The 20,132-nt window shown below is 43.8% G+C and overlaps 1 protein-coding gene across 1 annotated transcript in view; it reads right to left on the reverse strand.

Annotated features, from left to right (window-relative positions):
• The window catches only part of SAXO1 (stabilizer of axonemal microtubules 1), a 57,731-nt gene that overhangs the window by 37,198 nt on the left and 401 nt on the right, over window positions 1-20,132 (reverse strand). Inside the window, exons 2-3 of the mRNA XM_061199209.1 lie at window positions 19,887-19,949; window positions 18,779-18,850 (exon numbers count right to left, since the gene is read on the reverse strand). Of these exons, the coding sequence (XP_061055192.1) occupies window positions 18,779-18,850; window positions 19,887-19,949 (135 nt within the window). The remainder of the gene's footprint in view (window positions 1-18,778; window positions 18,851-19,886; window positions 19,950-20,132) is intronic.

A 20,132-nucleotide genomic window follows, 5' to 3' on the forward strand; every position in this document is an offset into this window, starting at 1 on the left:
GGAGGAAAACACTTAGAGCGGAAAATGCATTCTTGGTCTAGAAGAGGCGAAGGTGCCAACCATCACCAAACCTCAAGTCAAAAAGTCATCATTCTATGCCGACGGTTTAGAACGATTTCAGGGTGTCTGGAGTAAAAAGAACTCTGAGATCCTAGAGGCAGGGTCCTCTCAGAGGAGGACCTACATCTCTGGAACGGTCTTCTCCCTGAACAGCTCACAAAACCAACCCAATTAGCCTCTGAGGATGGACAAAGCCGGTGCTTTTCCCAACGTGCATGTGTATCTACCTGCAGTGGCTTATAAACTTTTTAAATGTTTACTAAACTTTGTTCTCTCCTATTTAGAATATACCCAGAGGCAAAGGGATAAGTGAGAATGCTTTTATGAACTGAAAAATAAGACCACTGTTGAACATACATAGATATATTTCATACCAATCTTAAGACAAGACGACTCACATTCCCCCACCTACATCTTCTACCTAGATCTTTAAAGAAACGTTGCATTGTGAGAACTCTGAATAACTCCAGCTTATATCCTGCCCACGGTGCTAGGAAATTGGGCAGGGATTATAAACTGAACCTTTGGTGGTGACTAATCCTTCAGGGGACCAGATTCTGGGTAACAGAAAGCAGGGCCATCTAGTACAAATATGACAGATAGATGCAACTGATGTACCAACTAGCAGTGGCTGCCTGGGAGCCACACTGAAAAATTCATAGGTCACAGCCAAGTTTAGTGAGGATGACTGTCTTGATTGATTAGCCATGTCTGTCAAGGGTGCTGGGGTAGGGAAGTGGGGATGGGTGATAAATATATGAATGAACCTATCAACAAAAGGCAAGGAAAGGGAGGGAGGGAATTCTGGTGGAAATGTCCTAAATGGTGACTTACAGGAATCACACGTTTGGAAGACATCTAGAAACAACAAAGCCATAAGAATATAAAGTTGCCAAGATGAGAAAAAAGGAATTAAAAACAAGGCCAAAATCTTGAAGAACACCACATTTAGGAAGCAGGATAAAGAAGTCTCAGGAGGAAAAAACTGACAAAAAGAAGAAAATTCGGTGACAGATCAAATAAAAGATTTTAAGTGTTCAACAGTTAAATGCCTCAGAAAAATGTCACATGGTGACTAGAAAGCAGCTTTAGTAGAGTGGCTGTGCTGGATCCAAGGAATGGATGCCGCTGAGGAAGTGGAGGAGGGGAGAGAGACCATGCTGAAAAATCTGGTGACAAAACCAACAAGAAAAGTCCAACAGGAGTTCAAGAAATTACCCAGGACATACACAAGAACTGTAAACTATGTGATTATCTTCATGTGGTATTGGGTAAAAGAAGTGAAATCAGATCATCTTTGTAGGTAGAGGAACAGAGTAGCAGACAGGGATTCTTTGATGAGCAAAAACAATTGCTGGAGCCAGAGCCTGGACTACAAAGGAGACATGATTAAGGGGGGGAAGGCGGGCGGGGTTCAAGAGACAATTTGAGAGGAGAGATGGGAATCTGAGCAGCACCAGTCTGGTGGCCTTGACCCAGGACACAAAGGCATCGGGAGAAAGAAAGCGGATGAAATGAAGAGGTTCAAGGCATGCACAGGACAGCTAGAAAAGACACAGCTAGAAAAGAGTGCAGACTCGCTTCCAAGGAGTAGTGATGCCAAGGGAGAGGGGCCCAACTAGGACCTTGTGCGCCAATGCTCAGAAGCTCTGAGGGAAGATACTCTGGTTCAGCAGACTGTGAGGCAGAGGGCCTTGTGGGATGGCAGGCACCAATGAGAGGAGCTCTGCTGGGGCGTGCAGCCGTCAGGCTGAGTGGGCAGTATGGCAGTCAGTGAGAGCCAATGGTCCTTTGAAAAGTCAAGAGCCTGGAGAGAGCAGCAGACAGTATGTTCAGAGCCACAGAAGAGCACCCCAGGGGTTCTCCCTGTCCCTTCCTCCTTGGCAGTCAAAAGGAAGAAGAGTTTCTTCAGTGAAAAAAAAATAGATGAATTGAGGAAACCTCTTCAAGAAGGTGCAACTGGTCAAGGCATCCTGAGGAGACATAGGGCAGGCATTTTGGCAATGGCCCCACTGAGTCTTGGAGAGACACACAGAAAGGACCATGCCAGTCACCAAGGCACCTTCTCTTTCCACCTCTTAGACAACCAACCCTCTGCGGGAAGGCAGGTGCCACCTGGGCTGTTCCAACTTGGTATGTCTCTTCCCCACCAGCCCTGACAACACTCTACCCAGACCCCTAGTCCTACCTGACCCGCTTCACTTCCTTCAGATTTCAGCTCAAAAATCCCTCCTGCCAGCAGGACTTCCCAGACCCCTCATCAGATCACGGTCACTCTGCTCATCCCCCCATTCTCACACCACATGCTGGCAGCCCCCTGCTCAGTCTGACGTCCTGGCAGGCGGGTCTTGGGTACCACTGCCTTCGTGCCTGGCACATGGTGGGCATTCAATACTCGATGGCTGAAAGCAGGCAAGAAGAACAGGGGCAAGTACCATATGCGGCTAAGTCGTGTCCACTGTGGCCAGAGCCAGCAGCACACCTAACAAACTGTTTAAAAAGAAAACCCAGCAGCTAGACTCATATTTGTTTACCCTTGTGGCATGGCGCCTCCTAGGTAAACACAGCTTAGAAATTGGTTTTAAAAAAACAAATCCTTGGGGCTTCCCTGGTGGCGCAGTGGTTGAGAATCTGCCTGCCAATGCAGGGGACACGGGTTCGAGCCCTGGTCTGGGAAGATCCCACATGCTGCGGAGCAGCTGGGCCCGTGAGCCACAATTGCTGAGCCTGCGCGTCTGGAGCCTGTGCTCTGCGGCAAGAGAGGCCGCGATAGTGAGAGGCCCGCGCATCGCGATGAAGAGTGGCCCCCGCTTGCCACAACTAGAGAAAGCCCTCGCACAGAAACGAAGACCCAACACACCCATAAATAAATAAATAAATAAAAATTAAAAAAAAAAAAAAACAAATCCTTGACCCAATCTCAAATCACACATACATAATTTGAGCTGGATCACAACAAACCCTAATGTGCAAGCTAGAATTACAAAGTTTTTTGGGGAAAACACAGGCAAATACCTTTGTAAGAGTAGAAGGCAAAGATTTCTTAGGTCACAGAAAGTAATAACCATAAAAGAAGGAATTGGTTAAGTTAGACAAAGTCAAAAGCTTCTGCTCATCAAAGATACATTTAAGAAAATAAGCAAGCCACACATTTGGAAATAATATTTGCAAAACAGATATCTAGCAAAGGACTGTTATCCAGGATATATAAAATCATCTATAACTCAATAATAAAGACACAAAAATAACAAGCAAAAATCTGAACAGACACAAAAAGATATACAAATGGACAATAAACATATACAGAAATGCTTAACATCATGAGTCATCAGGGAGAGACAAGTTTAAACCACAATGAGATACCACTACACACATACCAGAACAGCTAAAATTAAAAAGACTAACAAAACCTACTGTTGGCTAAGTAGAGTACCAGCATTGTCATTCACTGTTGGTAGGGATGTATAATGGTCCAAACCAATTTGGCAAAAGCTATGGCAGTTTCTACATGCTGGCCTACCTCCCAGCCCAGCAATTCAATTCCTAGGAATTTATCCAAAGAAATAAAAGCCATACATTCACAAAAAGGAGTTGGACAAGAATATCCAAAGAAGCTAATTCATATAACCAAAAAGTAGAAACAGCCCAGGCATCCATCAATGGGAGGATAGATAAATCGTGGTATCATCATTCAATGGAATACTAATCAGCAATAAAAAGAAGCAAACTACTTGCAACCACAAAGCAGCAGACACATAACAGCATGGATGAATCCCATGAACACTTTCGTTGAGTGAACAAAATCAAGAGTGCATACTTTACGATTCCATTTATATGAAATTCTGGAACAGTAGGAACTAACCTATAGTAGAAAAAAAATCAGCTCAGTGGTTACCACAAGGAGAGAGAGATAAGAGAATGATTGGGAAGGAGTATGCAGGAACTTTCTGGGGCGCAGGTATGGTTCTACATCTTGACAGGGATTGGAGTTACACAGGCACATGAATTTGTCAAAATTCAGCCAACACCTCAAGATCTGTGCATGTCATTGTAAATTTATCTCAAACGAAAAAGGAAACCAATATTAAACTGTTAATGACACAAATGCTGAACTATTTAGGGGAGAAGTTTACTGATGTATGTGATTTACTTTGAACATAAACGAGACGGACTGACAGATGGATGGAGGGATAATGGGAGGACTAGAGGGAGAGGTGTGTCGATGTGGATGATAGCATCTAGGCAGTGGATATACAGCCGCGCACTTTCAAATTCTCAACTTTGTCATATGCTCAAAAAATTTTTTTTTATTTTTTATTTTTTTTTGGCTGTGTTGGGTCTTCGTTGCTGCGCATGGGCTTTCTCTAGTTGCGGTGAGCGGGGGCTACTCTTCATTGCAGTGCACAGGCTTCTCACTGCAGTGGCTTCTCTTGTTGAGGAGCACAAGCTCTAGGCGCACGGGCTTCAGTAGTTGTGGCACACGGGCTCAGTAGTTGTGGCTCACAGGCTCTAGAGTGCAGGCTCAGTAGTTGTGGTGCACGGGCTTAGTTGCTTGGCGGCATGTGGGATCTTCCCGGACCAGGGCTTGAACCTGTGTCCGCTGCATTGGCAGGCGGACTCTTAACCACTGCACCACCAGGGAAGTCTGCTCAAAATTTTTCATAATAAAATGTTGGAGAGGAAAAAGAGCAAGAACAAGTTTCTAAAAATCCTCTGTAGATGTGATCATGGCATTGTGGTTACGTAATATAGTGTCCACACGTTTAGAGAAGCACGGTGAAGTACGTAGGGGTGAAATGACATGACACCTGGAATTGATGGATGAACCAAATGTGACAAAATCTTGATAATTATTGATGCTGGAAGATAATTATTGACGGGGGTTCATCACTATTCTCATTTTTGCAGATTTAAATTTTTTTAATTAAAGAAATATTAAAACAAATCCCTAAGAGGCAGGGCCGACATGAAACAAGCATGTATCTGCTTCAGCAAGAGTTTCCCCGAGGCCAACACGGCTTTAATCCAACCACCTGGGACAAAACAGGATCTTGATTTAAGCTGATGATAAGTGCAGAGCCAGCAACCAAGGGAAGCTTTCCTTCTCACACTCTGAAGTCTGTGTCAGCTGCACCGGGCTTGTTCCCATGTGGCCTTTTAGGGTCCTCCAGCCAAAAAGCAGCAAGCTCACATACTTAACCGGAGTTTCACTCTCTTCTCAAGAAATCGAGTGAGTACCCCGCGCATTGCAGATGAAACCCAACAGCTGTGCTCAGCAAATCTTCCCAAGGCTCTCTTCCAGGCATTGCCAAAAGAAGAAAAAAAAAAAAACCAAAGCCTCTTTAATCCCTATTTTTAAATAATAACTGTCTTTGACCCACCACCTCACCCCTAACCCAAGATTGCGTTGATGCCGAGCACACTGTAATTATTCTTATCACAGCATTTATCCCACAATATTACAAAATGCTTGTTTGTTGCCCAGACTGGGCTCCTTGGTATGGGGAGTGGGGCGGGTGGGTATCTTGTTCACTATTATATAACCAGCTAAGCACAATGCCTGGAACACCTACATGCTTCCTAAAATAGTTTTGGGTGGCTGGGTGAACAATTTGTAAAACACGCACAGTTCACAGAGCTTTTCCATATGGTCTCCTTCTTCCTGCCACCCTAAGAGCTAAGCAGGGCAGAAATTATTCGCCTCCCCGCAATATCCCAGGTAAGGAAACAAGACCAAGGGGGCATTCAAGATGCGCTCAATCTCACAGAACAATCAGTGATAAAACCTGGGCCAGGGCCAGTTTTGCTAACTCCTTGAGATGTTCTTTTCATCATATCAAATTCCTTTCTGAGGAAAATTCAAGTTGATCACTCAGAAGACGAGACACTTCTCTAACCACGATCAAAACGCTTGGAGTTAGGGATCCTGTGGCCTCTGAACTGACTAAATTTAAGAGTGAACAGGACCCAATGAGCATGGATCTTCCTCGGAAAGCAGGGAGAGTAAACAGCTGGATAAACGCCACTACCCATAAAACCCCAGATGTTCGGCTTATGTTTCAACATATTAAATGTCTCATCTAATTAATTAAGGTAAAAAGACAACAGGGGCGCTGTACACCATGTTAATCTCCACCAGCCAGCTGACATCAGCTGCTCAACATGCATTAATCTGTTGCAAAATTTCTCCCTCCAAACACGCCCCTTCCCTCATTTTGCATAAACAACAACCAAGTGCTGTTTTCATAGCCCCTTTGGAAGGATCAGGGGCTGGCTAGGATTACCCTGAGCTGTCATCTTTGAGGTCAAATTACCCCCAAGCAGTAGTTCACACAAAACTCGTCCTCTTCTCTTAGCTTCAAGTTGGGGGAAAGAACTGGAAGTTCTGGTGAATCTGTAAATAAAACACTGGCCATCAGCTGAGGTGCATGCCCTCCCCGAACCCATCCACGCACACATGAAATGCAGCCCAGGATTCCTGCTTTGAGTTTCAGCAGGTGAACTGGCAACAACTTGCACGGGGCCAAAGGTCCAAAGAGCAGGTCTCCAGGCACAGCTGCGCTCCATCTCCTTCAGAAAAGCAGCCCAGCATCCTGTCTCTAGGGTACAAGCATGCTTTTTATGTCCTATACAGAGTTACCGACAGGCCTGGGAGCTGTCAAGGGCCTTGTGAATTACTGTGGAATTACCAGGCACTTCACTGTATTTACTGATATTCCATTGCCTTGGGCTCCAAAACTTGGTGCTGAGGTATCTTAGCCTCCATGCTAGGTTTTCAATGCCAAGGTCTTGCTGTGTCAAGATTTCTGGGAACCTTTCCTTCTCTAAATGTGGACCTGTCTCATGCTGTGGGTAATGAGGAGGAAATGGTTCCCATCACCTCTCCCCAGCCCCAGCCCTCCTACCCAATATCATTTCCCACCTAAGCAGCCACAGAAAGGAGTATTTTTGTCCTTCACAGTAGCAAGTGGCCAAGCAAGACACGCAGACAGAACAGATCTGAATCTAGTAGCCAATGACTAATTTCAACTGTGAGGATTTTCTCCACTGCTTGCCCATAAGCTACTGACTTTACCATCATAAACTGAGTATTCCCCGTGCCCCACTGTTGCTTGCTTCAATTCTAGAAACCTTTGGAATTTCAAATGATACCAAAATTTCAACTACTGTTATATCCTCCATCAAAAAAGATTTACCAATGCTAATCTACATTTTTTTTTCCTCTGCTTCTAAGGAGCTTTTCAAAATTTGAGCCAAATCTCCTATAATGTCATTAAAGTGAAAGAAAAGTAATTTAAACAATGAGTGGAATGATTTTAGAAAAATAGCCTTATTGAGCTAAATTTATTCCTTTGAGTACCAGAAATATTTTTAAACAAGCATTTGATTCTTAGGGACTGAAGTCACTGTTACAAGATCACCAACCCCCTCCCAAAAATAAGCAGGAGGCTGAATTTCCACTTTAACTATGACCACAGATGAGCAGCTGGAATGAAATTACTTCACTGTGCTGTGTGTTCATAATTCATCATATCCAAGTGATCTCTGACTTCATTAATGATTTTTCTCTACTTCTCCTCAGATGTTTAGCTTAAAGGGAAATTTTTTAAATTACCTCCTTCCAACTGTACTTTTTCAATATACTCTTCGCTCTGGAAATTCAAGTTTACTGATATTAACTTTATACTGATAGTGTAAAACCCACTCCTTCGATAAAACACGACCTTATAAAATGTTAAAGGCAACCCACTCTTATCTCTGAACAAATATCCTGCTTTATATCAACTGCCCAATAACCAATAACAAAAGATTCAAGTTTTACTTTGTTACCTGACAAACACACAAATATTTCTGGCATAAAAAACCAAGTTACAGGGCTTCCCTGGTGGCGCAGTGGTTAAGAATCCGCCTGCCAATGCAGGGGACACAGGTTCGAGCCCTGGTCTGGGAAGATCCCACATGCCGTGGAGCAACTGGGCCCGTGCGCCACAACTACTGAGCCTGCACGTCTGGTGCCCGTGCTCCGCAACGGGAGAGGCCGCAACAGTGAGAGGCCCGCGCACCGCGATGAAGAGTGGCCCCCGCTCTCCGCAACTGGAGAAAGCCCTCGCACAGAAACGAAGACCCAACACAGCCATAAATAAATAAATAAATAAATTTAATAAAAAAAAAAAAAAAAAAACCCGAGTTACAGACATTGTACTTTTTCCTTTTTAGGTTTATATGTTTTAGCTAAAATCAGAACTTGCTAAACCCCTTGGGTTTCTGGAAGAATGCAGCGGATTTAAAGAGCATTTCTTACTGGACCTCCCAGATGCTGGCAAAGTCCTAGGGAATGAGGAGGTTTAGGAGAGAACAGGCAGATATACACACACGATGGGTACTAATTCCATTCTTGATTTCTGGTAGAAGACAGACCTTTACCAAAAAAATGAGATTCACAAAAATAAAATTCTTGGCTCACTATCATCTTTGCAAAGTGACCTCCTCTTTCTCTTCTCAAACCACTGAAGAAATAAACACCATACGTTTCCATTAACCTGGATGAAAACTGTTCTCCATGGGGCCTTTGGCTTTTCATAAAGGTAGAAAATCCGTACACTGGTAGATTTGTACACCTTCAAAGGTAACAATATGAATACTCAACATTTATTGAGCACTGACTATGTACAAGGCACAGCCCTTAACTCTTCATCTGTATTATCTCAGTCTTTACAACAACCTGCCCTTAGACCAAAAGGCTTACAAAAGACCCAAATCCTCAGGTTGTGAGTCACGCTGCACAGAGCCCAGGGCTGCAAAGGGCAGTTAGAGGACCAGCTCAATGCAAAAGGCACACAAGGGCATGAACGAGGGAGTGGACCTGGGTGTCCATCTCTGAACCTCTAAGAAGCCTGAGGCGCCAAGGGTGGGCCTCCCCCAAGCTTCCGTGAGACTCCATCCCTTTCCTCATCCTCTCCCCTTTGCTCTTCCCCTAGCTCTTTTTCTCCTCTTGGTGCCCACACTACTCTAAACCTTGAGTCCTTCAGGATTCACAGCAGAGACCATCCCCAACCTAGACAACACTCAGGGAGAGAAAGCCCACTGAGAGAACACAGTGTCAGCGGCCTCAGGTACTCAGGAACCCGACCTTCTGCAACCAGACAAAGGAAAAGTGAAAGCTACTTCCCATAAACCTTTTCACTAACTGGAATCAGGTCACAAGCCACACCCAGCAGCAAGGGGAGCTGCGAAGTCAAGGATCAGGTTTCTTTGGTCACCACGGTGGGCAACAGGCGAGACAGATGGGGATACTTTGAGTGGTCACCCAACAGAATCTGTTGTCAAAGTGATTCTAACAAAATAAGGCATTTTTATGTATTGTCATGTAGTACACTGCAGGTACCATGTAAGCATTGGTGAAAACTCTAATGGAATGGTAATGGGTTTTAAGTATTCACAAAATTAATACGCACATTTATTTCCAGTTGCACACTACTAGAGAGGATTCTAAAGCGCTAGCACCTTTACACTAGCAATTGTCAACATAGTTGCCGTGAAGTTGCACATCCCAATGGAGTCAGACAGAAATGTCATATAATACTGCAAGCCAAACAGAATTTCAGAAATCACATAGGGGGACAAGAACTATTTACTCTGGAGTGTTGCCTTGTATTAGCTCTAACACACACACACACACACACACACACACACGAATCTCAAACAAAATGAAGCAGCCAAAGCTCAGACTGTGTCTTGCACTTGTTCCCATCATTATATCATTATACCTCCTGGTTAAAGGGTCCCCTGGAGCTGTGCTGGATACAAAGACAAGCTGGTGGCCTCATCTGTCAACTGACCCCAGAGTTTCATTTAGCTTCTCTGGCTGCTTGAGCAGGTATTCCCATATCTGCCCCTTTCCCCTGTAGCCTTCCAAAGCTGCTTACAAGGGTGAAAAGAGACAAAATCTTCCTGGATAGAGAAGATGCTTTGGTCTTACCTATTCTATTCTCATCCTCTGATAATCCCAACATAACATTCACAAGATAAACAATGCACAATAGTAGTACAAATTTGTTTACTCTTCCATTTGTTCATTGATCCATTTATTCATTCGTTCATACAGCATTCATAAAGTTCCTATTATATCATGTACCATGTTGGGTGGGGAAAAGAGAAAGCACATATTCCCTGCCTAAAAGCACATATCCATTACTTCTTATCTCCACTTCTTAACATTGGTGCTCAGCATTCAGAAATGTGGGGAGGCAAAAGAAGAAGCCCTTATGCCTTATGAAGACATTGGTGGCAGCATCCCCAAGGGCCAAGAAAGCAGGCAGTAAGAGGTTGTAGATACGGAGGTGGCAGACAGAAGAGGCAGCCAGACAGTCAGGAAGATTAGTTACACTGAACAAATAAGTAAATATAGTGAGAATAAAAGGAGTCAGGTTTCTCACTCTGAGAAGGGATTTCTGAACATGGAAAGAAGGCTGGAAAGACCTCTGAGGTGTTGGATTGGAATTAGAAGTATTGGTGTAAAGTGACGGGTTTTTAAATAAAAAATAGATAAAATATTTATTTTTTCTGTACTTGTGTGTGTGTATATATACATATTTATACTCACGACTGTGTGTGTGCATACAGAAGCAATGAGCACAGTGAGAAATCAAATTTTGGTTTCTAAGTATCACCCTCCACTAAAATGAATCAGAACAATTTGAAGAAAAGTTGATTTCAGAGTCGGAGCAGAGAAAATACAAGATGATCCTGGGACATCTGTGTCAGAATATAAGGAAATGCTTAATAAATGATGGGCATCTGTCAAGAGGACAGAGCCAGCTTGAAGAAAACAAATCAGGAACAATTTGAGGATTAAAATGATAGTTAACAGGTCATAACCCACTGGTTAAAACAGAACCATGAGTCCATACTGAACATACATATATAAATGGAGGAAAGGGAACCCTCTTTCTTACAGTAGAAAGCCAAGTAATAAATGCAGAAATGGTGGAAATAGATTATTTCTATTCAGCAACCATGGTGGTGGTGCATGCAGGTGGTAGTCGACCATGGATGCTAAGGTTGATGGGTGATATTTTGATGAGGAACAGGATATTAGTATAGTACTGTATACCATAGTAATTAAATACAAAGGGAAAATAGCAGCTGTACAGTGGAGACACCTGGCAGACCCCATCATGACCAGATGATCAAGGTTAACATCACCAGTGATAAGACAGGTCATCATCATGTGTCTCTTGACGTGATACACCAGGAATATCTTAGTGCACGGCCTGAGTCTAATTATGAGGAAACACTGGACAGACCAAAGTGAAAGGTTGTCCTACAGAATGAAAGGTCTTTCAAGGGCATGAGACACAGGGAAAAGACGGAGGAACGTTTCCAGGTTAAAGGATACTGATATGGCAAGATAACTAAATAGAATGCATGTTCCTAGATAGGATCCTGGACCAGAAAGGAAAAGGGGACATTGTTGGAATGCTCGGATAAGTCTGAATGGGGTCTATAGACTGTACAGTGAGTACTGTTGTATCGATGCTGATCTCCTGATTGGGATGCTTCTACAATGATAATGCAGGAGGAGAGGTCCTTGTTTGGGGTGACATTAGCGGTGATGAGCATCTCAAAAAAAAGATGTGTGTCATGTGTGGCCACGTGCATGTGCAGAGAGAAAGAGGGTGACCGGAAATGGAGGTGAAATATTAACAACTGGAAAATCTGAGTGAGGTGGAGGAGATACAGAATTCTTATACTGTTCTTACATTTCTTTGTATGTTTGAGACCATTGCCATTTTTTATAAAAACGCATGATATAAGAAAGAGGCCCTGACGCCACTAGGACCTGAGTTTAAATTCTAACTCAGTAATTTATTTGATCTATGACCCTAAGGAAATAGTTTGAGGTTCAGTTACAGCATTTAAAATTAATTCCTACTGTGCCTCACAAAATTGAGATTAAAGTAGATAACCAATAATAGTCACCATTTACTGAGGACTTACTATTGTATGCTCACATTTTAGAAATCCTATTTCTAAACCACTCAACAACCTGGCATAGTATTATGATTCCCAATTTACAACATGAATAGCCTAAGACTCAGAGAAATGACATGTCCTCTCCTTAGTAAAAAAGCAGGGCTCAAGCCAGGAAGTCAGCTTCAAAACCCTACTTTCATTCTACTGCACTGGGCTTTTCGGATGGGCAGCTCTTCCCAGTGTATTTAGGACGCTGAAGGAACTCGATCAACATTGATTTTCCTACCAACCACCTAGTAGAAGAGCAGATATATGATTAAATGATTATACTATAATGTGTTAACAATATTATGTATATGCAAAATGCAATGAGTAACTAAAAAAAGAACAAAGTGATTTTGTGGGGTCTGGCTCTGTGGCAAAAGGGTGAGGAGGGTTCAAAGGCAGTTATACTTAATTGACGTTGAAGGGTGAGAATGCAATGGAGAAGCAAGGGGAGGCAAGAGGCAAGGGGCTTCAGGCAGAAGTTCGGCAGATACAAAGCCATGTGGGCATGGCGGCAGGGGTGTTGGGGAAGCAGTGCACAGAGGGAGGAAGCCAGCTGGGGAGGGGTAAGTGATAGGTGGGCAGAAACCAGATCAGGAAGAGTCTGACATGCCATGTTTAGAAGTTGACACTTTGGGGCTTGCCTGGTGGCGCCATGGTTAAGAATCCGCCTGCCAATGCAGGGAACACGGGTTCGAGCCCTGGTCCAGGAAGATTCCACATGCCGTGGAGCAACTAAGCCCGTGCACTACAACTACTGAGCCTGCGCTCTAGAGCCCACACGCCACAACTACTGAAGCCTGTGCGCCTACAGCCCATGCTCCGCAACAAGAGAAGCCACGGCAATGAGAAGCCCGCGCACCGCAACGAAGAGTAGTCCCCTTTCCCTGCAACTAGAGAAAGTCCGCATGCAGCAACGAAGACCCAACGCAGCCAAAAATAAATAAATAAAATAAACAAAATTTTTTTTAAAAGTTGACACTTTGCCCTCTAGGCTAGGGAGGACAAGGCACATCTGCTATCAGCGCCTCTCCCTACACGTCAGACATTACAAATCATGGCACTTTATGACACTTCAGGCAGCCCACACTTCAGACAGCCACTACCAAATAACTGGAATTGACATCTGAAATAAAATCGTTTGCCGCCCCTGCTCTAGGCAACGGGGAAACTTACAGGGTTTTTAACAGGTGGCTAGTAAGATTGGCTCTGTTCTTAATAGAGCACAACCAGCACAGCAGCAAAGACTGGTCAAGAAACAGACTGCAGGGAACTTCCCGGGGGGTCCAGTGGTAAAGAATCTGCCTTCCAATGCGGAGGGCGCAGGTTCGATCTCTGGTCAGGGAACTAAGATCCTACATGCTGCATGGCACAGCCAAAATAAATAAAAAAGAAACAGACTGCAGGCACGGTGACAGGTGAGAAGGCCACTACAACAGTCCTGTGCGACGTATAAAGGAAAGGTGCACATCCAAACAAAGTCAGGATTTGGTCAAACTCCAAGCTTTCATCTAGTCATTGTCAGAAGGCATATTATGGTGGAGAAAGCATATAAAGTGCTCTTCAAACAATAAAATCCAAGGCAAGCTGAAGGCTGTGCTCAGGGGACAGTGAGACCCAGGAAAACAGACTACACTAGGAGTGAAGCAGGCAGACCAAGAGAGATGTAAGTTTCACTAACCTTGAAATTCCACGCAAACATAGTTGCAAACTGACCACAGCAGTACTGTTAACACCTATCAGGTATCAGGTGCTGTCAGACTATTAGCCATTCCCTGCCACACTGAGGTGCGCAATTAAAGGATATTACTGAAAGGCAACTAGTCGCAGTTTCTACATCTTGGGAAAAGACATGATATTTAAGCACTTATATTTTTTTGTTTCTTTTTTAATTAATTTATTGGAGTATGGCTGATTTACAATGTTGTGTTAGTTTCTGCTGTACAGCAAAGTGAATCAGTTATACATATACATATATCCACTCTTTTTTAGATTCTTTTCCCATATAAGTCATTACAGAGTACTGAGTTCCCTGTGCTATACAGTAGGTCCTTATTAGTTATCTCTTTTATATATAGTAGTGTGTATATGTCAATCCCAATCTCCCAATTTATCCCTCCCCCCCTTTTTTCCTCTTGGTAACCATAAGTTTTTTCCTACATCTGTGACTCTTTATCTGTTTTGTAAATAAGTTTAAGCGCTTAAATTAAAATGCACACACATAGATAAACCCCTGTGTGCGCAGAGACCTAGGACACAATGAGGAAGCATTCCAACCCAGGATGTGGGTGAGAAACTGGTTTCTTGAGTTTTAGGAGCAGTGGAGTGCTGGGTGTAGTCAAGAGTACTGGGTAGGACTGGGTTTCATCTCTTCTCTGGGCCTCAGTTTCCTTGACTGAAAAGTGAGAGAACGATAAAGATAATCTCTTCACACATAATAATGCTGCCTCTGAACTCTCCTCTCAGAATGAAAAGAGCAAGGAGGTTTGGGAGAGCGTTCTTGCTACGAGCACAAGAATGTCAGGCTAAATCCTCCTGAGTGCAAATCTGGTGAGGGTAGCAACTCATGTCATATCCAGAAACTTGGTAATACGATTGAGAAAACTGGAAACACATTGCAAGGGAAAGCCTGGGGAGCATACTACATTCTGCATAAAGATGCTGACTGTTTTTGAAATAAAACTTTAAAACATGCCGTAAAAAGCAACTTTTCCTCTGGGGAAAGAGTGGCCTAAAGTGTCTTTGATTGTAACTATGGGAACGGCTTTCATCTGCGCTCTTTATGAGGTTAATTGTAACTCTCCCCCAAGCTCAGAATCTTTCTGAATCTTGTGGTTGTAATCTTACACTCTGCGTGATAAACCTTCGTGTTCAACAGGCACATTCCAAAATGTTTGAACTCGTGGCTCAGAAAGCAGTCAAATGAGTGAAGGCTGATAAAAAGAAGCTCTGTTTTTGCTTGCCTGCATGCATGTGTGCACGTGCATGCACACACACACACACACACACACACACACACAGCCTGCTGACTTCCAGCTACACCCAGTGAAAGTGCTTTATGTTTGACATCTGCTCTTCTAAGTGATCAAGCTTCATCAGAAAGGACACCGCAACCCGCACAAATGTGAGGCACTTAGCACAATGCCTGGCTCATGGTAACCCCTCAGCAGCTCATAACTGTTACCATTTATCCTTCTTTTTCTTCATTATTGCTGATGGACTATAACACTGTTAGTATTTAGCAGTCATTGCGAGATTTATTCCCTCCAATGAGGTCATCTTCATGGAGCACATAACCACAGAAACACCCCTATGGAATGCTGTTGTGGTAGCCCTTTTTTACCAATGGGCAGAAGACAGTTACCATAAAGGTGTTGTTTATACAGAAAAAAAAAACCCCACCATGTTGTTCTTCACATTGTTTCATATAACAAGGACCTCCACTGAAAACTGTGGTTCATATTCTCCTCCCAGATGCTAATAGGAATTAATCTCCTGCTGTACTTTCATGGCTCCCTTATAACAGGCTCACTAGTAATAATTATGTGTGAACATTTATCGAGCATTTGCCACATGCCAGGCACTGTGCTAATCGTTTTGTTTATTGTTTCATCTTCACTACAATCCCATAAGATGCTGCTGTTACTCTCACCTACATGAGATGTCTGAGGCTTAGAGAGGTTAAGTTATCCAAGATCATACATTCAGCGAGACACATAGCTGGCAAGGGGGTGGAACCAAACTCGAACCAGGTGTTTCTGAATCCAATGTCCGTGTTCATGTTTTTCACTAGATTGTAATTACTAAATAAAGGGTTCTTAACTTAGAATTCTTAAATGAACTTCAAGGGATCCATGAGCCCCCTGGAATTGTATGTAAAATGGTATGTGTATGTACACATTTTCCTTGGAGAAAGTCCAGAACTTTTACCATATTTTCAAGAGTCCAGGACTCAAAAAAATATATACATATATATATATATTTTTTAAAGAATTGTAGTATTTATTGATTAATTAGTAGTGTTTGTTTTTTTTAACATCTTTATTGGAGTATAATTGCTTTACAATGGTGTGTTAGTTTCCGCTCTATAACAAAGTGAATCAGTTATACATATACATATGTTCCCATATCTCTTCCCTCTTGCATCTCCCTCCCTCCCACCCTCCCTATCCCACCCCTCTAGGTGGTCACAAAGCACCGGGCTGATCTCCCTGTGCTATGCGGCTGCTTCCCACTAGCTATCTATTTTACGTTTGGTAGTGTATATATGTCCATGCCACTCTCTCACTTTGTCACAGCTTACCCTTCCCCCTCCCCATATCCTCAAGTCCATTCTCTAGTAGGTCTGTGTCTTTACTCCTCTTACCACTAGGTTCTTCATGACTTTTTTTTTTTTTTTTAATATATATATTTTTAAAAAGCCCAGACTCAGGTGGGACTATATCTTATCATCTTTATATTCTGTACCACCACTCCCCTCACTGCCCCCAGCACCCAAAAGCAGTGCCTAGTACATGATAAGTACTCAACTACCAGTTATCTAATTGACCCCATTCTCTTCTCTGGTCCTTTCTTAGTCTTTTTCCCCATGGAGACGCAATCAGAGTGATGAATTTTTTACAGTTCTGTTTTTAAGCCACGCACATGTGAGAGCTCCATTAGCACAGTTCCAGGGCCCAGCCTTTCACACTGTTGCCCTTCGCAGCCACACGCTACAAAAGAGCAAATAGGACCCCATCCTGCCTTCTCATCCCAGAAAACCACACATCTGCTTGTTCTGGCCTGAAAAGATCACCTGCTGAGGAAGAAATGCCCAGCACGGCATAGCAGCACACCTGGCCCTTCTGCGTGAGCTTGAGCCCCATTTTCAGAGTCAGCTGTCAAGTAATCCTCTGCTTTATGAACAATCTCACATTTTAATAAAAGCCATTGTGCAAGGTGAGCTTTTGTAATATGTAAAGTTGGTTTGCAGTCTGCAGCTGCACTTAACAGATGCCCCAATTTCCAACTGAACCGTGTGTAATGGCTAGGAAAATAATAACCCATTATTGCACTTTGGGCACGCCTGTGTGCCAGGCACTGTTCTAGATCCTTCCATCCATCATCCTGCAATCCTCACAACAGCTTAGGCAGATATTATCAACATTTTGCCAATGGAGAACCTGAAGTCCTATCAGAAAGATTCAATAACTTCTCAAGAGCCAAGATCTGACCCCATGTTGGGCCAACGCCAAAACCCTTACACATCTCTATCCCTGCATGCCCCCATTTTCTCATGGAACCAAAATTATTCTGTTTTTTAGAGAAAGTTTACTCAGGTTGGAAAGTAGCAAAGATGTCCAGGCCTCAACATTTTAAGTAGCTGCAAAACTATCATTTCACAGCACTCTATCAATACTAAAATGGGATAGCATAGAATGTTTTCCACTCTTCACAAGTAAAGGTAAGAAACAATTAGTGTATTTCTTAAATCTATTCTAGATGCCTCATTAAAAGTCATTTTTGAATCCCATTATTCAGTTACATTCAACAAACAGACGAGGTTCAAGGCACTCAGCTAGAGAGTATGGAGAAACCCAAAAGAGTGAGGTAGCCTTGGCCCCTCCATGGACCTTCCAATCAGCTGAGCAGACGAATCCCCAGATTGTTTCATACATTGCTAAAGCAAGAGAAGAACAATTTCCTAGCATGCTGATGGACCTCAGAGGAAGGAAATAAAGACAAATTGATTTTCATGGGGGTGGGGGTGGGGATGGGGGTAGGGAGGAAGGTATGTAATAAATACAGAATTCATGAGGAGACAGCACCGAAGCTGAGAACGAGCAGGCTGTGGCCTGTGAGGGATGAGTGGACAAAGGTGAAGGGTGGTGTCTGAGCAAAGGCTCAGGGAGAAGGCACAAGGCCCTTCACATGATGGTCCACAGCCACTCTCTGCCGGGAGTGCGTGGCCTGGAGGTGGCCGTGAGGCTGGGAATTGCACTGGGAAGGGCTCACCAACCTGCTCCATTCAGTGAGGGCAATGGGAGCTCAATGAAGGTTGTGGATTGGGAGTGACCCGATCAGCTCTATTTTCCGGCAGGATTGATCTGGTGGAAGTGTACAGAGGCAGAAGAGTCCAGAAGCAGGGGGACCAATTACAGTCATCTGGTGGTGAGATGATGAGGCCTAAACTAGAATGTGGAAGCGAGAAAGTAAGGAGTTAAGAAACGGCTGTATCAGGGGGATGCAAGGAAATTCTCCACCAGAGCAACAGTCTGAAATGGGGTGGTTAGAAAGGGAGTTTTGCTTGAGAAAGGGAAGGATTTCAGGTTTTTTAACTGATTGATTCTGATTGATTCAAGCATTTACACGTTAGGATTAACAATTTAGACTAATTTCAAAGTTTAATTGACAGGGAGACCTGGAAACGGGGTCATTCTGGAGTCATTTTCATGCTCTGAGGTTGCCGAGCTCTTTCATAAAGCTGTTTTCTGGCACCTTTTGGCTTAAACTCTCAGAAGCAATAGTAGGAACAGAGGCGCTGCTTGGGAGCGTGTGTTTAAGCAAACAAATCAGAAGTACAGTGGGAGGTGGAACATGGCTGTGGTAGGTTGTATTTGGAATCTGCCGTTCAAAAGGAAGCTTCAGGAGATGAAGAGGCGAGTTTTAGCAGCTCATTAATCCTCCAGATGCACCGAAACTCGTATGTGATGCTCACCAAACTCCCCGCTCCGTAAGGAAGGCCTGGCCTGCAGGGGAGCCTTGTGGCCACTGGCCCAGCTCCGAGCAGCTGCGGGAGAGGACGGAGGGGGGCCCTGTGCTGAGCTCAAGGGAAGTCTCCACCTGGGTGGGCCCAGCTTGCCTTTGGGAATTTTCCAGATACACTAGGTCTCTTCAGTATACTGGTAGATCACAAACTTTCAAAATCCCTGTTTTTCCAATCTGAAATAGCATTACATTCAATTTGCGTGAGGAGGTACATATATTTTTTGGATTCCAAACAACAAAACTTGTTCTTGAAAGGTTGCAAAGTACAGAAGACGGGTAGAAAGAAAAAAAGAAAAACTCATTGAGAACTCAAGTATGAACCATCAGTCAACATTTTGGTACTTTACCTTCCAGTCTTTTCCACCTGCATTTTTAACATAGTCAAGAGATTTTCCCCTTTAAAATGTGGTTACCCTGTAGAGCGTTACCTAAGAGCTGAGGAATACATTGACTCATGGACTTGTGAAACTCAGATCTGACCAGCCCCTAGTCCAGCACCTGACAGCAGAACAGGTGTCAAGTGTTAAACCAGCTTCAAAGTCTCTCCTCAGAACCTCTGGAAACGGATATGACCACATCGATGAGCAATCACTTTAACAGAAATGCTTCTCCCCCGTGCTCCTAGTTTATTTCTTTGTGGCTATGATGATTAAATAGCTTGCTCATGGAAGGAAGGGAGAGAGAGAGGACAAGGCCGCCCCTCACTCACCGCCACTCTCAGTCATAAGATACCCCGTGGTGTTCTCATAACAACACTTGCACATCTACATCATTTACTTTTATGTCAACAAACACCTTGGGAGGCGAGCGAGGCTGGTCCTCACCAATTTCCAAAGGAGTCTGGAAACTGAGGCAAATGGAGGGCGAGTGACTCACCAGAGGTCATACAGGTGGTTGGGGGGCAAAGCCAGAACTAGAACTCAGGCAATGTGCCCCCTCCACCCTTTCCAGAGGGGCCCCCGAGCAGATGCCCTGGAGAAGGGAGCACATGGAAGCTCCTCACGCAGCGGGGAACCCTCCTTGCACCGGTGTGATACGAGTCATCACAGCCATCTCACTAGTCCGGCGTGCGAAACCAACTCACTCTCCCTTTCCGCACCTCCGCAGACTTCTCAAATGCACTGAAAGAAGAGATATTCACAATTGGGAGTAATAACTTTTGCGCTCCTGATATGCATCACATTTCATCTCACAGCAACCCACAAGGAGCCTGGGCCCTATTTTATAAGTATAAAAAACCAAACAGAAGGGCTCCGCAACTTCTCCAAAGTCCTGCAGTAAGTTCCAGAAACAGGATCCTAAAT

The sequence above is a fragment of the Eubalaena glacialis genome, chromosome 9 (genome assembly GCF_028564815.1).
Source record: "Eubalaena glacialis isolate mEubGla1 chromosome 9, mEubGla1.1.hap2.+ XY, whole genome shotgun sequence".
Lineage (NCBI taxonomy): Eukaryota > Metazoa > Chordata > Mammalia > Artiodactyla > Balaenidae > Eubalaena > Eubalaena glacialis.